This window comes from Hyperolius riggenbachi, chromosome 8 (genome assembly GCF_040937935.1).
Source record: "Hyperolius riggenbachi isolate aHypRig1 chromosome 8, aHypRig1.pri, whole genome shotgun sequence".
NCBI classification, from domain to species: domain Eukaryota; kingdom Metazoa; phylum Chordata; class Amphibia; order Anura; family Hyperoliidae; genus Hyperolius; species Hyperolius riggenbachi.
In genome coordinates, this window is record NC_090653.1 from 279,578,206 (window position 1) to 279,599,242 (window position 21,037).

The 21,037-nt window shown below is 44.8% G+C and overlaps 1 protein-coding gene across 1 annotated transcript in view; it reads right to left on the minus strand.

Annotated features, from left to right (window-relative positions):
* Positions 1-15,353: 15,353 nt before the first annotated feature.
* The window catches only part of LOC137528582 (ficolin-1-like), a 32,632-nt gene continuing 26,948 nt past the window's right edge, over positions 15,354-21,037 (minus strand). The window contains exon 4 of the mRNA XM_068249922.1: positions 15,354-15,610. Coding sequence (XP_068106023.1) covers positions 15,369-15,610 — 242 coding nt within the window. The 3' untranslated portion in view covers positions 15,354-15,368. The remainder of the gene's footprint in view (positions 15,611-21,037) is intronic.

Consider the following 21,037-nt stretch of genomic DNA (forward strand, 5'->3'; position numbering starts at 1 on the left):
GGCATAGTATTTTTATGATTTTGCTCCATTTCACAGTTTGTAGAGCTTAGCCTGGTCATCTTGTGGGCTGGACGCATCGCAGCAGGAATCTGAAGTGATCGGCAGATTTGAGACTGGATTTCAACAAAGTCATCTGCCAGCCTTGTTGCTTCTCTCAAAGATTGTGGGTTATGCTCTAAGACCCACTGCCTTACCTCATGGTCACAAACATTTAAAAACTGTTCCCTTATACACAGTTCCTTCAGGTCTTCCAAGGACTGCACTCCACTTCCTTGTTGTATCCACTGGCCAAACATGTGGGAAAGCTTCAGACCAAATTCCGTACGGGAATATTGGGGTCCTATAGTTAACCCTCCTGGCTGTCTATTAAAAACCGCCAGGGGGCAGCGTAGCTGTTTTTTTTAATCTTTTTTGTTTTTAAATCATGTAGCGAGCCTAGGGCTCGCTACATGATAGCCGCTTTGCAGCGGCATCCCCCTACCTTCTTTGATCGCCTCCGGCGATCAGGAATCCCGTTCAAAGAACAGGATTTCCTGGAGGGCTTCCTCCGTCGCCATGGCAACGAGGCGGGATGATGTCACCGACGTCATCGACGTTGTGACGTCATCGGGAGTCCCGATCCACCCCTCAGCGCTGCCTAGCACTGATAGGCCAGGCTGCGCAAAAAATTGTGCAAATCGGCCCAGCAGGGCCTGAGAAAACCTCCTGCACGGCTTACCCCGAACTACGTTCAGGGTTACCGCCAGGAAGGTTAAAGTGCGGAAGGATTTACGGTAAGCCTCTGGTGTCTTTGCATAGAGAGTGTGAAGAGCGATTGATCCTCTGGGATAGAGGCAGTGCACGGAATGTTTCACTAGCCCGGCCAGTTAGTTTCCCAAGCAATATGCGGTGCCATTCCAATGTGGGCACTGCATGGGTCTCACACAACAGTTCAAATGTCTGCGGATAGGAATCAACATCCTCCTTAGATTCATCAAAAGTAGGGAACAGAGGATAGTAATGTACCACATTAAATGCAGGCTCTGACACTGAAGTGGGATTAGCTGTACCCGCCTGACGTAGTGCCATGTCACCAATCAGTCTCAGCAGTGTCTGGCACATGTCAGGCATATCAGTATTTGAGGAATTCACTGATCTCTCCGTTGGGACTGGGGATTAGGGCTTCCTGCTTGCTGTTCACCTATGTCTTCCGTCTCAGCCAGAAGAGCCATCGCATCTTCAGTACTATTGTTCTGTGCAAAATCCATCTATAGTTTTACCAGTCCCTTCTTCTTCTTTCCTGCAGGGTTCAGTCCACAATTATGGCATAACTTCCTCCATGGCAAAGCTTCCTCCATGCTGTCGCTATACCAGTGTCCTGTATCCCACCGCTGCTCACCACATGTGACGATATAGTTGTATGACACTTGTTAGACAGGCAACCGCGAGGGATGAGTTAAACAGTTTTATTCCAATTCTTCCAGAACATCTCAACAGTCCAGGTAGCATAGCCATAAGCAGATAATCCACAGCTACAAACAGCAACAGGGAATACAAATCCACATGTTTCCAATAGCAAAGTCCATCCACAGCAAGGGAGACACAGGTTCAAATGTTCACATCTTCTCCTCCAAAGCTCAACTGACTGTTCTCTCTATTTGCCCTATGAATCTAGCCTGATAGATAAACCTCTGCAGACTAGCTGTCTCTCAGGTGTTGTACTACACAGCAGGAGATAATCAGAAGACAATGCACCAGAGATTATGACCAGTCTCTGCCAGTCCTGGTCAGCACTAATGTATTCTATGGTACACACACTATTCAATGCAGCAAACAGCAAAATACAATAAAGTGCATACACACGCACTACAAAAGGAAACAAAGGGTCCACCGGACCCTCCCGCTGGGCGGTATTTAGCCGACAGTATGCATGTGTGTACACTGGATAGTGTAATGGTTAAGGGCTCTGCCTCTGACATCGGAGACCAGGGTTTGAATCTTGGCTCTGCCTGTTCAGTAAGCCAGCATCTATACAGCAGGAGACCTTAGGCAACTCTCCCTAAACACTGCTGCTGCCTATAGAGCGTGTCCTAGTGGCTGCAGCTCTGGCGCTTTGAGTCCGCCAGGAGAAAAGCGCAATATAAGTGTTTGTCTTTTTACACGCTGTCGGCGGATCGCTGAGCGGATCGCTCAGAAACAGTCTCATCAGTCCGCCGACAGTGCGTACTCACGCGCATACTGTCGGCTGAAGACCGCCCAGTGGGAGGGACCGGCGGACCCGTCGTTTCCTTTTGTAGTGTGTGTGTGTACGCACCTATAAACAGCCAAATTACAAGACAGAAATAAAAACATTTTCAGTAGTCATCACACTGGGCACACCCTCTCTTGTGCACTTGCGCGTGTGCAGTATGGAGCTACCTGTCTTCGGGAGGACTCAGCTCCCGAGGACTTCCGAAGTCCCCTGCGGCAGGGGATTTGAACGGAAGAGCTGCCGCTGCAATGAAGGTCAGCTAGAAGAGGAGAGGGACGGCTCTATAGGATCCAGAGCCGTCCCTCTCCTTAGGTAAGTATCTGTTTTTTATTTTTTTTATTAAAGACTCTCAATGACTAATATACAGTATACACCAGTGTATAATTCATATACGCACTTTGGATTTTCTTCTAATGAGGCACTTGCACTTTTTTGGTCGATCTGATGGCAAATTGAACAGTGTATGGCCACCTTAAGATTTTCTGTAGATTTACCTTCCACATGTTGGAAATTATCTATCTAACCATCTATCTGCCTAGCAATTAGGCATTGTTCTACTCAGCAGGAGATAACCAGAAGACAATGCACCAGAGATAATAACCAGTCTCTACCAGTACTTACAGAAAAAAATCTAAAGGTGGCCATACACTGGTCCATTTGCCATCAGATTCGACCAACAGATAGATCCCTCTCTGATCGAATCTAATCAGAGAGGGATCGTATGGCCACCTCTACTGCAAACAGATTGTGAATAGATTTCAGCCAGAAAACGATCACAATCTGTGGAGCTGCCATGCCCCCCCCCCAACCCCCCCCCATACATTACCTGTTCCGGCCGGCGCGAGTCCCCGCTGTCTTCTTCTCCGCTCCGGCTATTGAACTTCCTGTTTAGAGGGCGCTCTACTGTTTAAACTTCCTGCCGGGAGAGGAAGTTCTGTGTAGCTCTGGAGCCCGAAGCAGAGAAGAAACGGTCTGGAGCCCGAATCGGAGAAGAAGACCAGGGGACTTGCGCCGGCTGGAGCTGGTAATGTATTTACCGCTGTAATGTGTCGGTCATCGGGCATTCGAACACCGCTAACGACACACTCCCGACCCGCCGGTGACCGAGAAAAATCTTCTGCAGGGATGGGTCGACGGGAATCAACGGGAATGATCGATTTCGGACGGAAATCGATCCTTCTGTCAGCGGTGTGCGCGGCGATTTCACAGCCATTTCGATCACTGTGATCGAAACGGCTGTATATCAGCGGGAAAATCTAACAGAAAAATCTAATGCTGGGTACACACGTTATGATTTTCTGTACGATAGATGCATCCGGTTGATAAATTCCCCCATATCCGATATTACTCCTGATCGATTCTGCACTTATTTGAATGGAAAAAGATAAGAAAAACAAGCAAAGATAAGAGAATTGAGCAACAGAATCGAATGCAGAATCGAGTGGAAAAATTGAGTGGAAAATCGTTACATGGGTACCCAGCATAAGAGAAAAATCTAACAGTAAATTGTGTGGTGTGTACTAGGCAATAGTAGGTATAATATAGTGTGTCAGCAAGCAAGGGCACATGTGTGACAGGGCTATATCATTGCTGTGTCAGTATCACACACACAAAAAAAACATTAGCCCTCAAAAGAGCTGTTTTGGGGTGCTTTCAACAACAAATTTAATTTTTTCTCCCAAAAACTCTTTTGTTTTATAGTCCATTTATGGAGAAAAATTAGGCGTAAATGCAGAAAACAAACATTTTTTTCATTTTTTCATGTTTCCCCCTCCCTAATTTTCACATCACACGTCCCACAGTTATAAAATATTTACAAACAAATTATTTGGCCCTTTCCTATTAAAATGATACCCCACATGCCACATCTTACTTCTAGCTGAGCATGTGGCGAGCCATAAATCCCAGTCTGTGCGTCTGTGCGATCAAATGCGTTCGCTAGGGTGACAGTTCAGGGGCATAGAGCTGTATAGATGCATCACTAGGCAGTGGCAGAGCTTTACATCTGTAAAGCATTGGGGTCTGAAACTTTAGCCCTAGCGATTGCATCCGATCGCTACTGGCGGCAGTCATTAAACGTTTATAAAAAGGCAGAGGTATTGCAGGGATTAATAATGGATTAATAGGCTAATTTTGGGTTAAAAAAATTAATGGGGAATTATTTTTTTTATTGGGCCCATGTCACTTTACATTTTTTTTTTTACTTTTACAACTTTTTTGTCTAACTTTCTTGAATGATTGTTGCTAGCTAACAGCAACAACCATTCAAAGGACCTTTCACGTGACTGTGCACGGCATGCATATACACGCGCAGTGGTGGCAGACAGCAGGCTGTAATGCAGGACGTAGATTCTACATCCTAGAACACACAGGGGGACTAATTAGGACGTAGAATCTACGTACTGGAACCTAAAGCAGTTAAGCAGACTGTGAATGTCTATGGGTGTGATGATACAGGCATGTGCAGAGGGGGGTTCTCTGGGTGCCCAGGCACCCCCCCTTTTAAAATCTTCAAAAAAGCCCCCCCCCCCTGGCCGCGAAAAATAAGCCCCACCCTGATCATGATAGGCCCCACCCACCCATGGGAAGCTCCACCACGGCCTTGGACACTTTCAAGTGAAGAGGCCCAGACAGGTATACTAGTGTGGCATACTGACCTCTCCCTCCACCTAGGACCCATACTGACCTTAACCTCCCCCCAGCACCCACAGTGATCTCTCCCTCCACCTAGCACCCACAGTGATCTCTCTCTCCCACCTCTAGCATTTTTGTCACTCCAGGCAATAAAACCTTTCCCCCCCCCTCCCTCCCCAACTATATGGAGCTAAAAATGCATTTTCTTAAAGCACTGAGCACCTGTTAGGTCAAAATATTTAAAACAAACCTAAGGGAGGGTCGTAAATGATGCATGCTTTGTGAGGTCATCATCTTCTTTCTGTTAATGCTGCAGACTCACAGGTTTCGAAATGCCTCCAGCTGCGCTGAAGGTCCTTTCTGATAGGACGCTTGAGGTAGGGAAAGACAGAAGTTGGATGGCAAATTGGGACAGCTCTGGCCACAGGTCAAGCCTGCGCTCCCAGTAGTCCAAGGGTTCATTGCTGCTCACACTGTCTACATCCACACTTAAGGCCAGGTAGTTAGCTACCTGCCGGTCCAGTCATTGGTGGAGGGTGGATACAGAAGGGCTACTGCGAGGCGTTGGACTAAAGAATGTCCGCATGTCCAACATCACCATGCGATCGCTGGAGTGCCCTGTCCTTGCCTGCGTGGACATGGGAGAAGGATTACTGGCAGTGGTACCTTTATTGCGTTGTGCTGTGACATCACCCTTAAACGCATTGTAAAGCATAGTTGCCAGCTTGTTCTGCAAGTGCTGCATCCTTTCTGCCTTCTGATGATTTGAAAACATCTCCGCCACTTTGTGCCTATACCAAGGGTCTAGTAGCGTAGTCACCCAGTAATTGTCATTCCTCTTGAGTTTTTTTATACGGGGGTCCCTCAGCAGGCTAGACAGAATGAAAAATGCCATCTGCATAAAGTTGGATCCAGACATACTATCCATCTCCTCTTGCTCTTCCTCAGTGACGTCAGGTAAGTCTTCCTCCTTCCCCCAGCCACGAACAATACCACAGGAAAGTTGAGCAGCACAAGCCCCCTGCGATACCTGCTGCGGTTGTTCTTCTGCTCCCGTATCCTCCTCCTCCTCCACAGAAACACTTTCCTCATCATCCGAGTCTGACTCCTCTTCCCCACAAGACTCTTCCTCCTCCTCCCCCCTCTGTGCTGCTGCAGGTGTTGATGAGAATTGATACCACAATGCTTCCTCCCGTAACTGTTCCTGTTCACGCTCCTCCACAGCTTGACCCACCACTCTACGCAGGGCACGCTCCAGGAAGTAAGCGTACGGGATCAAGTCACTGATGGTGCCTTCACTGCGACTCACCAGGTTGGTCACCTCCTCAAATGGCCACATGAGCCTGCATGCATTTCGCATGAGTGTCCAGTTGTTGGGCCAAAACATCCCCATCTTCCCATACTGTGTCCTTCTACTGTAGTTGTAGAGGTACTGGTTGATGGCTTTCTCCTGTTCTAGCAAGCAAGAGAACATAAGGAGGGTCAAATTCCAGCGAGTAGGGCTATCGCAAATCAGGCGTCTCTCCGGCAACTTGTTTCTCCACTAAATATCGGCATATAAAAGTGTGTCATAGCCGTGTAAGACCGCCTGAAATGCCCACACAATTTCCTGGCCTGCTTCAGGGCATCCTCTAAGCCTGGGTACTTTGACACAAATCTTTAAATCACTAGATTCAGCACCTGTGCCATGCAGGGTACATGTGTCAGCTTTCACAAATTCAAAGCGGAAATGAGATTGCTGCCGTTGTCACACACCACGTTGCCGATTTACAGGGGTCAGCTACTGATCCACCTGTTTGTTAAGAGCAGCCAGGAGAGCTGCTCCAGTGTGACTCTCCATTTTTAGGCAAGACATGCTGCAGGCCCTAATTTTCTGGACCGTTCTGCCCAGCAGAATCCGGACAAAAAATGCTGTGGCATTGGGGCAATGGAAAACTGAACGTTTCTTCACATTAGTGAAAAAAACGGACCGTTCCACGGGGGATGGGGGCATGGGCTGACGTGAACTTGAGCGACGGGAGGGTGAGGGAGGGTGCAGCAGCTGGGCGGGTGGGTGTGGGAGGGTTTATATATACCTAATCTTCTGTAGCAGCCGGCGGTAGAGGCTTCCGACTACTCACATGACGCACTGTGTAGTCACAGCGGAAGAAGAGGAAGCCTCTATCACAGGCTGCTACTGAGTATTAGGTATGTATTTGCTGAGTGAAAACGGATCCAATCAATCATTGATCAGATCCATTTTCACTATGTGAACCGGGCCACGGACAGCGCCATCCGGGTCCGGTGAAGCGGAGACTGGATCCACTCACCGGTTCCTTTTTGCTCAAAACGCTGATATAAACTGGGCCCAAGGTTGCCCAAATTTTCACATTCCACTGTATCCCTGATCTATGAATATATTACGTAGCGACATAAGTTGTCTGTTTCTGTCCTCTGAATTAGAACATATTTGGTTATGCCTCAGAGCCTGGCTGTAAACAATACATTTTTTGGAGTGTTCCGGGTGGAAACTATTCCACTTGAGGTAAATATGCCGGTCAGTTGGTTTACGTTAGATGGATGTTTGTAAAATTCTATCTTGTATATAAATTGTGGTATTCAGAAAACTAACATAGGAGGATGAAAAGTTGAGAGTTAACTTGATGTTCTTGTGGTACTCTGAGAAGTTTTTGTGGAGTTTGATTAATTCTTCCTGTGATGCTGTCCAGATTAATAGGATATTATCTATAAATCTGAAGTAAGCCCATGGTTTAATTTCACTAGTTGAAAGGAAGTTTTCCTCCAATCTAAAGGTGCATACACACGCACTACAAAAGGAAATGACAGGTCCACTGGGCGGTCTTTAGCCGACAGTATGCGCGTGTGTACGAGCTGTCGGCGGACTGATAAGGCTGTTTCTGAATGATCCGCTCACAAACTGTCACAGTGTGTGGGAAAATCCAAAGTTCTATACCATTCCAAATATTCCTGTTGTAGCTTTTCAAAGTCCTGTTCTAACTTAACATAGCTGTTCTAAAGCATTCTAATTACCCTGATTAATTGGAACAGCTGTTTTAATCAACTCAACAGGTGAAAAACAGCAGCTCTCTGCAGTTGGTTTGTGGACAGTTATGGCTAAGACAAAGGAGATCAGTGAGGAGGACCTGTAGCTGTGCATTGTGGCTGCTCACTAGTCAGTAAAGGGCTACAAGGCCATTTCTAAATGTTTTCAAGTTCCAAAGTAATATTAAAAAAATACAAGATGTTCTGCACTGTAGAAAATTGCAGAGGTGGTGGGAACCTAATGCTTTGGGGTTTTTTTTCAACCAATGGACCAGGGAATCTAATCACAGTAAACTGCACCATGAAAAAAGAGCAATACATGAGGATTCTCAAGAACAACATCAGGCAGTCTGCAGAGAAACTTGGCCTTGGGCACCAGTGGACATTTCAGCATGACAATGACCCAGAATACACAGCAAAAGTGGTGAAGAAATTGTTAGCAGACAACAACATTAACATTTTGGAGTGGCCTAGCCAGAGTCCTGACTTGAATCCAATTGAGAATTTGGAGGGAGCTAAAGATCAGAGTGATGGCAAGAAGACCCTCCAACCTGAAAGATTTGGTGCTCATAGCTAAAGATGAATGGGGAAAATACCTGTGGAGATATGCAAAAAGCGGGTCTGCAATTATAGGAAGCGTCTGATTGCTGTAATAGCCAATAAAGGCTTTTCTATTGATTTTTGAGAAGGGTATGAATCATTTCAGATTGGGCACTGTTTGCTGAAATGTAAATAAAAGCTGGGAAATGTTTTTTTCCCACAATAATGCCTCTTGTACATTGTTTTATTATCTTTTGGGAGACACCTATGTCATTTTCCGTCAAAAAATTACTTGCAGGTTGAATCAAAGTAACTTTAACCACTTAATCCACCACTACAGTATATCTACGTCAGCTGTGGCACCCTCCAAGCCACAGCCACGTAGATATACTGACCTGTTTGCAGCCCTGCTGTGCACGATCGGGTGCGCTTCAGAGCGAACCCCCCGGCACTGTCAGCTGCATTACTAATTGGCGAAAGGGAACATGTTCCCTTAGCCAATTAGTCCACCCCTCCACCCCTCCCATGAACGATCGCTGCAGTAGTCAACTGCAGTGATCCTTCATCTCTCCCCCTCCGTGCACAAATAGTTAAAAAAAAAATGCACCAGCAAGCAGCCTCACTCACTTTACCTCGTTCCTGAGACTATCCTGAAGCCCGATCCTCCTATCCCCGATCTGCATTCAGCCGCGCCGCGTATTGCCAGTAACCCGGGTCCCACCTTGATGACGTCATCAAGCCGGGACCCGGATTCCCGGCAATATGCGGCTAACTGCAGAGCGGGGATCGGAGGCTCGGGCTTCAGGATAGTCGCAGGAATGAGGTAAGGTGAGTGAGGCTGCTTGCTGGTGGATTTTTTTTAAACTATGGCATACATACATAAGTGCTTAACATTAAAATTTATATACTCTCTTTTAAATTGTGCCTCTTTGTTTTTTAAATTATTTATTTATTTATTTTTTTACTATGAGGGACTGAAAGTAACTGTATATTTATTTATTTATAAAGGGTTTATGTGTAAAGGGTTTTGTTTTTTTGTGGAAAAATATAATATATTATATTTATCCACTAGATGGCCCCTTACTGCCTGAAAAGCTGAATCACAGCTTTCTAGGTAAATTGAAAATAAAGGTTGTACTGTTATTTTTACAGTTTTTCAATTAATAATCTCTGCTGTTCGTTACAGCGGAGATTATTCAAAAAAATGGCGCATAGATTGGCTTTGGGAACATATATTCCAATTCACCAATCTGCCCTGTAAGTGCTGCTGATAGGAGCACACACACACGTGCAGCACGCATCTGCGGCAGAAGAGGATTATCTACACCCCTGGGCCGGTAATTGAAGTGTAAACTGTTTCAAACCGCCAACTGAAGGAGAACTCCACAAACACCAATGCAGGTTGTAAAATTCAAAAGTTTTATTCAAAATAAAAGATAAAAATACACTTTCTACTCCATGTAACCAATGAGAATTACAAACAACACAATCTCTAATATCACAGTCTTCTTATCATCTTCTGGTCTTCTTTCTATAGAACACTTCCGGAAGCTAGGAGGAAAACAACTGGTTAACAATAACACATAACCTTCCCACCCGGTAAGTATTTTCTCAGCGTTCCCACCCACTTTAATGAAAAATGGACCTTATTTGGATTTCCTAAACCCTGAGTACTAAAGTAATTTCAGTTTAATGCTTCACTGACAAAACCATTATATAGTACTGTAACCTCTAAGTTTGCTGATCAGCAAAATCTTTCATAACTCAATAGTAAATAGAGTACTCTTGTTTTTTTGTTCTCAGTCTGATCAATTATTCTGCCTATTTTTCTTGTTCAATAGTTCAGCCGTTTCTTAGGAAAAGCCAGAATAATAAATGTATAAGTTAGATGTTTAGAAGTTAATAAATTGGTTGGTTAATAAGTTAATAATAAATAATAAAAGAAATAAAATTGGTTAGTGAATTACTAAATTCTTAGTAAATTAATAAGGTTACTAGAATTAAATAAGAAGAAAAAAATAACTCCGTCACTTGTTCTTATGAGCAAAACTACTCAATATGCTTGCCCAAAAAACAGCAGAAAAATAAAAACACAACAGTTTCTTTATAAATCTCAGCTTCTGCCGCTCCTGTATGTTATCTCTTCTGTTCTTTTGCAGGACCAGTCTATTGCCAGAGAAACCGTCTATAAACAGGTACTTCTTCTAAATCTTCTTTCAACACTACTGGTAAATGGACATATTAATCATTTCTCCTTTCTTTCACAGGAATCCAGTCGGACCACTCTTCCCATAGGTAAGTATTTCTTCCAATATAACTTCGCACTATCTTGTGCACCACACATAAAATAACCAAAACAAAATGGCTTCTTGCATTTATTACTTTGATAAAGTCAGTAAGCTATAAGAGGTTAAGATAGGCCTCTAGCGGACAGGACAGTAGCTCATTTCCTTAAGCAGATTCACTTTCCTCTCAATCTCACTATCTCTTAGTCTCAGGCCTAGTATATGGGTAATATGCAGTTTCTGTCTTCCATAACACAATTGTTTTCCCATTACAGCAACCATTCAGGCCACTTATAAAAATCAAAATAAAATACAAGTGGGATTATATTCATCACAGTAGGGAGGGTAATTCTGAATTCTCAGCCTCCTAACACTACACTTCAGAAGTGGGGGATATTACCAGAGCCAAATTTACTGTAATTAAAAATGTTTAAAAATCTTTCTTGTGGCATGCTGATTGATCAACACATTGATCACATTTCATACGTGTCATCTTGAACGATTTCTTTTCCAGCACTTCAGTGTCAAGAATCACTGGCTATCATCTGTCTGGCTCTCTTTCCTCTGTCTGAAATCTCTCTCCTGGCTTTCCCACTCCTTGTCAGCTTTACAGGACTGATGGCTGGCTTATCTTATGGAGGATTGAAGAATCATCATGGCTCAGAAATTTTCTCCCAAAATGTCAGCTATCGCATCGTCTGGCCTGCTTCTACTCAGCTGTGCCTGCTGTGTCTCTCCTCTTCCCCTTAGTGTTGTCCGGATCATGAACGATTCGGATCTTTGATCCGAATCTATTTTATGAGTCGATAATCCGAATCATCAAAATGAGTGATTCGGATCGTAAAAGGGGCGGGCCCAGGAGCGACACGCCCCCTCTCAGCGGGCAGCGGGGTCCTGGAAGCAGAGCTGAGATGGATTGCTCTGTTGGAAGGGAGGCAGCCTTGCAGGGAGACGGGTAGATGAGAGAGAGGGGACATGGGTGCCACTGCCAGATATGTGTAGAGCACACATACTGGCTGCAATGTGCTGCTCATTATAGGCTGTCTGTTCCGTAGTGCTGCACAGTGAACACATGGGAAGCTTTTGGCTCAGCAAAGCTCAGTAACTTTGCAGACAGTGTGATTGAAAGGCAATATAATCCTCCTGCACTCGGCACTAAACAGCTGCACTTATCTTCTGGGAATGCTTTCTTTCACTGTGCGACCTTTTCTTTCAAAGTGTACAGATGAGCATATAGGTGAAATATATGTAAAGCATATGATTGCAGCATGTGGGTATTACGTGCAAACATTTCTGCTCTCTGCTCGTCCCTCCTCCCTTCTCTGTCCACTCCCTGCCCTCTGTCCATCTTCTCCCCTTCTCTGTGTGTCCACCCCCTCCCCGTCTCCTGTCCACAGACCTGTCCTGCTGTTCATTTCACCCCCGAATGCTTCCGGTAGTAAAATGATCCGAGATTCGGATCAAAGATCCGGATCTCTTCAATGATCCGATTCGAATCATCCGGATCATTGAAAAGATCCGAACTTCCCATCTCTACTTCCCCTGTCCGCTCCAACTGCCAACTCAACCCCTCAGAAAGCTGTTATATCTTCCCTAACGGCTCCCCTGCTTGTGTGTCTGGTTGCTTAGCAACCTTCCCTCAGCCATCAGCTCTGCCTACCCACACATTACACATTACAACTAAGGGCAAAATGCCCTTACTTAAGAAACCTGTGTCAGCAGCGCCTCTATTTAAAGCTGCTGACCAGGTAATAATATAAAAATAAAAATAAATAGATCCCCCCTCTTTCTACCTGCTACAGAAGTACTGCCGGGTGTACATATACTGCTGCAGAAACAACAACAGGTTAAAAGGAAATAAAAATGCAGCCTCCATATTCCTCTTACTTCAGGTGAATTGTAGGTAGGCCAACACTTTCCTTCATTTTCAAACAGGTTTTAAATGTTTTATGTACTTTGGGCGCTTTTAGCAACACTTTTCTCCTAAATAGAATGGGGAAGAAATAAACAAAATGCAGTACAAACCCATTCATTATTGTAACATCAGTTTTATTATGTCCAATATTTTTATTGTTGCCGTGGACATAGGTTTACATATAATGCCAAAAGATACAATACAAATTTATAATGTTACTTTACAGCCTAGTACATATAATACATAATCAAACTGCATTAAGTTCTTGGACGTCAATGCAGCCTTTTTGAGGCTTATACAGAAAGGGTCAGTGACACCCTCATTGTCCGGGCCTTCATGTGGGTGGAGCTAGTCTGTCCAGAGAGGCAGGCAGCTATGTTTCCTGAAATGTTTCAACTTTACTAACAACCTAAGTGAGAAAAGGAGTACACAGTACAGGTAGCCCTCGGGTTACGAACGCCCGACTTACGAACGACCCGCCGATATGAACGCTGCAACCATAGCTCCGCCCCGTCGCATGACGTCACGCCCGCCGGGGACTACCTGTTCTGCCCCGTTGAAAAAGAAGAATATGGGCATCGGAAGGTAAATAGAGGCCTACTCACCTGATCCTCAGCGGTAGAAGGTGCCCTCGTGGTGCCCGCCCGGAAGGTCCGCAGCCCATCCTCTCGCTTCCTCCATTGTTCCCTGGCGACTCCTGGCTTCACATGCGGCGCATAATGACGCAATTAGGAAGCGCTGCCACTAGGGAGCTCTTCCTGATTACGTCATTATGCGCCGCATGTGAAGCCAGGAGCCGCCGGGGAACAATGGAGGAAGCGAGAGGACGGGCTGCGGACCTTCCGGGCGGGCACCACGAGGGCACCTTCTACCGCTGAGGATCAGGTGAGTAGGCCTCTATTTACCTTCCGATGCCCATATTCTTTCTTTTCAATGGGCCAGAACAGGTAGTCCCGACTTACGGACAGATTCAGGTTAAGAACGAGTGGGCAGTCCCTATCTTGTTCGTTAACCGAGGACTACCTGTACTAACAATCAGCTAAATGAGAAAAAAACATTTTGTCATGGATTATGGATTTACTGTTTTAGGCAAAAGTAAGAAATGGCAACCAAAATGGCCTCTCCTCCCCTCACAAAGTAGCACAAATGAAATGATCATCACCTAGTGACACAGAGTTATTACATACAGCCCCATGCACGTCCTAATCCTGCTTTTTGCACTGATTCAAATGCACAGCACAGAGAAAGGTTCGAACAGAGGAAGTGATGTCACAGGAAGATGAAGTTCATTTAAAGTTGAATTAAAGAGAACCCGAGGTGTGTTTAAAGAATGTTAGTGCAGGGGGACCTTAGGGGGGTTTGGGATAGCAACAGAGGCTGGGCTGTATAGGCAGATCCAGCCTCATAATGCAGATAATATTCTTCAAACCCACCTCGGGTTCTCTTTAAAGAAGTAGGTACTAAGGTTGCAAAAAGAAAAATGGATAGCTGAGAAGTGGAAAGATCCGTCGCCACCTAGTCTGGATGAATGGATCAACAAAATGGATCTTTTGTGCACTGGTGAGGTGCATGTGGCAAATGACAAAACTAGCTATATGCCTGACTTAGTCTGTTCACAGGGATCAAGATCATATAATAATACATGGCAAATGCTTATAAAAAAATACCTGGATAAAAAACATAAATTGTTTGTCGTATGATATTAAGAGGGTTAAAAAAAACAAAAACAAAAATACAGGAAAGGAATGGTTGGGGGAAACAATAATTACAGGGGAAGCAGGTTGAGATAAGAAGTGGATCAGTCGGCACTTGCTGTGAACTGTAATTTATTCAAAAGGAGGTAGCATATCACATCACATTCATAGGTGCAATAGAGGTAAACATACCATATGGAAGGCTGCGCGGTGATGGTGGGTGCTGGGCACAGATGAGCTCATCTGTGCCCAGCACCCACCATCACCGCGCAGCCTTCCATATGGTATGTTTACCTCTATTGCACCTATGAATGTGATGTGATATGCTACCTCCTTTTGAATAAATTACAGTTCACAGCAAGTGCCGACTGATCCACTTCTTATCTCAACCTGCTTCCCCTGTACATTCCTAGTCTGAGGCACGCTGTTTGTACCTAAGGACCAGAAGGCTTGCCATCCTGCCATTGCTCCTCATGCCACGCAGAAAGGGCTGTAGTGCCGACTCCTCCTTTTGTTTTCCTATCTGAGCCATTTCAGAAACAATAATTACAGTGTCTCAGAGTCTGATTGTATGCATGTCTGGAGTCATGGCTGAGGAAATATGTCTGAAAGCTTACATGTGGTAAGAGAGTGGTTAGAATAAAGAAGGGGTATGGGAAGAGTGTTGAAAATCGTGCATAATTAATTAATATAGGACGGATACCATAAAAAAACTAACTCAAGCATCAACCAAACTATGATGACCCATACCAGGTATGCATCTGAGTTTGTAAAAAAAAAAAAAAAAGATTCTGCCTACATAGGGAGAAAATGTAAAGCTGATAGGAAGCATAGTTCACGTGAACACTGCTGCTTAAAATCCAGATAGTTCATGTGAACACTGCTGTTTAAAATCCAGATAATTACAGACCTCCTTTTACAGAAAGGCTATCGCAAATTTACTATCAGTGGGCTGCGCTTAGTTTTGCTTCTGAAGTATGAATGTATTAGTGAGTACGGTATCTTCTGAGCACTTTGGTTGCGATACATTATTTTGGCCTAATCTTCATCTCAGACAGTTTGAAAGAATAGTAGTTGTTTTTGACAGTTTCCCAAGTGATGCCTACGGAATCCACGTTGCCAGGCAGGTATACACCATTCAGGCTTGCAGTGTGGCATCTTGTGTACCACCAGCCTCCTAAACTATACGAGGCACAATTAGAGGGGTATATGCCATTGTCCTTGTCCACTGTGGTGAACTTCGCTGAGTTGTGGCCAGACAGAGCATTTTCTGGAACAGAAGAAAAGGTTGTTAGTTCACATGGTCTGATCCTGATGACCCCAGACAGATGGACACAAGAAACATGACCCACCCCCACCTAGTACTGAGCACACATTTTGCATAATCATTTGCAAATTATGATGTAAAATTGCAATGCGAAATTTTGGGAAAATTTGTAATTAATTTTGCATATACCATATACAATCGCATATAAGCCGACCCGCATAGAAGCCCAGGTACCCACTTTTCCCTCAGAAACCAGGAAAAAGTGATTGACTCGTGTATAAGCCCCTCACCAGTATAGCCCCCTCCACAGTAGCCAGGTGTGCCCCCAGTACAAGTTAGCCCCCCTCCCCATAGGCAGATGTGCCCCAAGGATGATACAGCTGTGTCTCAAGCCCCACTAGATGGCGTCATAGATATGATACACAGCGATTGCCACACTGAAAGAATCCCCGATCATTGCACCACTGACACGTTGCTTGCACTATCTGCTCCACAAGCCAGGAGACACAGCTGGTCCTGAGCAGCGCACTCTACACATCATGTTGCAGGGGATGGGAGGCACGGACACAGCAGGGAGCCACTAGCAAAACCTGCCAGTAACAAAACCTGCTCCACTATCTGTTCTGCTCCACTGACTCGCATATAAGCCGAGGGGGTAACTTTTCAGCACATTTTTTGTACTGAAAAATTAGGCTTATATGCGAGAATATACAGTAAACATAATCCATCCATAAATGAATGAATCCGTAAGTGAAATGTTGCGTAATTTCATGCTGACTTCAGCAGTTAATAGCAAAGCCCCCTCAAATGCTATCATCCCTAAAATTGCTATGGATGTTACGGGGTAAACTAAAAACAAGTCAAAAAATAAACTTTTATAACTTTTTCAAAAAAGACCTTGTAGTTTTTGTGATAATTGATTTTGAAAATGCAAAGGAAAAATGTTTTTTAAAGTTAAAGTGGACCCAAATTAAAAATACAAGATTTCAGAAATAAAATCTATTTTCTAAATTATAATAATAAATGGCAGCCTTTTTTCAGCTGCATGATGACAAATATAGTTTTTTTTTACATTTATTGGCGGAACACCTCCTTTCCTTTCATATTGCCGGGACAGAATCCAGCAGACTGGTGGAGGAGATAAAAAACAAAACACAGCCTGCTACTGATGATGTCATAGGGGAGGTGATCTCAGCTTGTGTGAGATCTCACATAGACGACGCCCCTGGGAGGGAGGGTAGCTGATGACAAACACACTCATGAACTAAAACCTCCTACTAAGCTCAGAAGTAATGGCTGCCACCTGTATAACCCTAGTTATGAAAAGAGAAGGGTGAAAAGCATGTACTGAAATGCTCATAGGCTTGAAGGAGTGTTTATTTATCTTTGTATGTGTCAGAGTGGTGCAACTAAATATTTTGAATTAAAAAAATGTTTGGTTTGGATCCGCTTTAATGGGAATCATTATATAAAAATAACAAGATAGATACTTACCTAAGGAGAGGGAAGGCTCTGGGTACAATAAAGCCTTCCCTTTCCTCTCCCGGTGCCCTCGTTGCGGCGGCAGCTCCTCCGTTTGAATCCCCCCGCTGCGGAGGACTTCGGAAGTCTTCAAGAGCTGACATGTTTTGTCTTGTTTCCAATATTCCCTTTAACATACGAAGCAATTTAGGTGATGATGATAGCAAGTATGGGGTCTTTGCTATTAACCGCTACAATCAGCACAAAATGATGTGAAATTTTGTGTAAGTATACGAAATTATGAATGGACTACACAAAATCAATTGCATGTCCAAACGGTAATTATGTGTGACCATAATTGCGGAAAATTATGTGGAAGTTGGGTTAATTGTAATTATAATACAATCATCACTGTCCCCACCATAAAAATATATGTTAAACACATCATGGTAAACCTTTCTTTCTCAAAATGTTTACTAGAGATGTCGCGAACATAGAATTTTAACTTTCGCAAATGTTTGTGAACATGCGAACCGCCATAGACTTCAAGGTGAATTTTAAATCCTGCAAAGTGATGGAAAACTTGTTTCAAGGGAACACCTTGACCGTGACATGCTAGAGGGGGTTTTATGCAAAAGTCCCACCAAAAATTACGGAGTTGATGCAAACTCGGGTTTTAATCCCTAAAGGGCAGAAATCACATTATGCACAGCTCTGGGTGTCAGTGGGCTGTGGAGTGTTACACACAGAGAAATGCAATAGTACTACCAGAATACAGTGAAATAATAATGCACTGGAGTGGTACAGTGCCTGCAACTTAATGAGGCAACAGCAGTAGTGTGAACACAGCTCTGGGTGTCACAAACACACACAAAAAAACCAACAGGAGACTGATGTGCTAGCCCTCAAAAGGGCTATTTGGGGTGCTTTCACAGCAAGTGAGAAACAAGAACACAGGCCTAGCTAATGCTTTCCCTACCTACCTGCAGCAAGTTTGACCCTGCTCACACTAACAGTCAGCAGCCAGCAGAAAATTGATCCAATGTGGCCACCGCAAATGCTTTTTAATAGGGGGGGGGGGGGGGGCAGGAGGAGGTGCTAGCTGGTTGCCATGTGTCTGCTGACCGTAAGATAAGGGGTTACAATTAATAATAATAATAAAAGTTTGGCTCCATGATGTGTATAGGGGCAGGTTGAGCATGACATATGTTCGCTGTTTGCTGCAAACGTGTACAACGTAAATACGCCAGCCAACTGTTCGGGCCATCTCTAAAGTTCACTAGGACTGTGACATCCAGTGACCAGGGTTGCTCAGACACCCCCAATCACGATTCGAGGGAGAGTGGAGCCGGGAGCCGCTGAGGGCAGAGAGCGATGCAGCTCTGCTATACTTAGTATAGCAAGCGCCGAAAGCATCTTTGAATTTTGGCTCCAAGGCTCCCCATTGGTCTATTAACAGACCAATGCGGAGCCTTGGAGCCAAAATTCAAAGATGCACAGCGGGGGACCGGCGCTGTGTGGCAACAGTTGCGCTGGTCGTCGGAGATCTTCAATCAAGGTCGCAAGTTAGAGGATATTGGTGTGGGACCTTTTCCGAGTAGATTGGCATGGGAATATTTTGGGGGAGAATTAAAAGCATAATCTTTTATTAATAAAAAAATTAGCGTTGCAGCAGCAATCAGAGACCACCAAAAGGAAGCTCCATTAGTGGGAAGAAAAAGAGGTAAAATTCATTTGGGTGCTAAGTTGAATGGCCGAGCAATAAACTTAAATTAGTGAAGTGGTGAATTGGAAAAAAATCGCATGGTCACTAGAGGGGAATAAACATGTGGTCCTCAAGAGGTGAAATGTTGTAAATACAGTGCTGCCCATAATTGGGAGCAGCACAGGCAGCAGGAGCAGGGCAATGCAGCAGAAGCAGGTGTAACGTCTGCCAGGAGCATGCCGGACGTGGCAGTGGCACTTGGCACGTGGCACGTGACCAAACAATTAAATTTTTGTTTCATCTGATCATAACACAGAAGACCAGAAATCTTCTTCTTTGTCCAGATAAGCATTTGCAAAGGCCAATCGAGTTTTTGTGTGCTTTATCTAGAGAAGTGGCGTCCTCCTTGGCCTGCATCCGTGGAACCCAACCCAGCAGTGTGCAGTGTCTGTTGGATTGTCTGCCTTGAGACATTGCCACCAGCAGGACTCAGATACACCGGGATAGCCTTAGTGGTGATCCTTGGATTGTTTTTTGCCTTGAGACATTGCCACCAGCAGAACTCAGATACACCGGGATAGTTTTAGTGGTGATCCTTGGATTGTTTTTCACCTCTCTCACTATCCTCCTTAGCTAGCACAGGCGTCACTTTTGGCTTCCACCACGTACCACAATGCACAGCTGCAGGTCCTCACTGAGCTCCTTTGTCTTAGCCATGACTGTCCACAAACCTGTTGAGTTGATTAAAATGGCTGTTCACAATAAATCAGGGTCATTAGGATCAGTGGTGCTCGGACACCTCTTTTTGGTATCTAAGTGGGTTCGAATTCTGATAGCCTGAAATCTGGATAAGACTGAATATTCGAATTCAAAATATTCGGCTATTCGAGTCGATCCAGGTATCCGACCCCATTATCCGTCAAAATCCGGTATTCTAACTGAAATGCGGAATTGGCCTTAAAATTGCTTCAAAAATGGAGAAGAGGGGGTATCACTGAGTTAAATACTTATCTGATCTGAAAAAAAATCATCAAGGCAGGTGATCACTCTGCCCCCCTTGGAATTGTGGGTGGGGTTTTTTAAGACCTCTACCAAGGCTTTGGTAACTCCTATCTGTGTTGCCTCAACCCACCTACCCCCAACTCAGCAGCTGCGTCCTAATTGGTGGCTGCCAAGCTGGGAGGGGGGGGGGGGGGGGCATGACCATGGATGATGCTACCATAGAGGCAAAGAGGGCAATTGTCCCAGAGCCTGTAGGGGCCCCCCAAGGTGTCTCTCCTCCCAACTTAACTTATTCTCCCTAGGTAACCTGCATAGTCTTTGACAGAGTAGCATCTCACCTGTCCCAGTGGGTTCATACCTCTTTCAGTTCAGGGCTCCATTCACTAATGTCTTCATCCATTGCTGGCTACATCTTCTCTGTGACCAGGGGTGCTCGGATACCCCTTTTTAAAATCCAAATTGATTCGGATCCAGATACCTAGATATCTGGATCCAAATCAGATATCCGAATCCGAACTTTTTGGTATCCGAGTAAACTGGGATATCCGAACCCAATATCCTGGATATCCGGCCGGATTCGGATATCCGGATAGAAAACCGGAAGCGACCTGAAAATGGCTTAAAATGCTTCCAAAAGTCTCTTCAAATGGCAAAAAAACCCTTTCGGAGGTCTCTCTCTCTCTCTCTTTCTATCCGCCCAGATTTCGGATTTCAGATGGACGATCAGAGTTTGCTCGGATAGTCTATTCAGATTTTAAAAAATATCCGACTTGCTATTCAAAGTTCGGATAGTGGAAAAAGTTCGGATTATCTGGGTAGTTCAGATATCCGAAATCTTGCTCAGCACCACTGACTGTGACCCATGGCTTGATATTATGTAATATGTGCTGAGTCACGGAGGAGAGGAGCCCCTGTGATAATGAAGACTGGGAATGCATGGAGCCACAGACTGACAGAGAAGCACGCCTGCCCGCTGGAACAGATGAGACGCTGCTCTGCCAAAGGTTCTGCAGGGGCCCCGGGGAGAATCAGTTAACCCCCTTGGCGGTATGAAAAATACCGCCAGGGGGAAGCGCAGCAGTTTTTTTAATTTTTTTTTTTTTTTTTTATCATGTAGCGAGCCGAGGGCTCGCTACATGATAGCCGCTGCTCAGCGGCATCCCCCCACCCGCTTCGATCGCCTTCGGCGATCACCGATCAGGAAATCTCGTTCAAAGAACGGGATTTCCTGGAGGGCTTCCCCCGTCGCCATGGCGACGGGG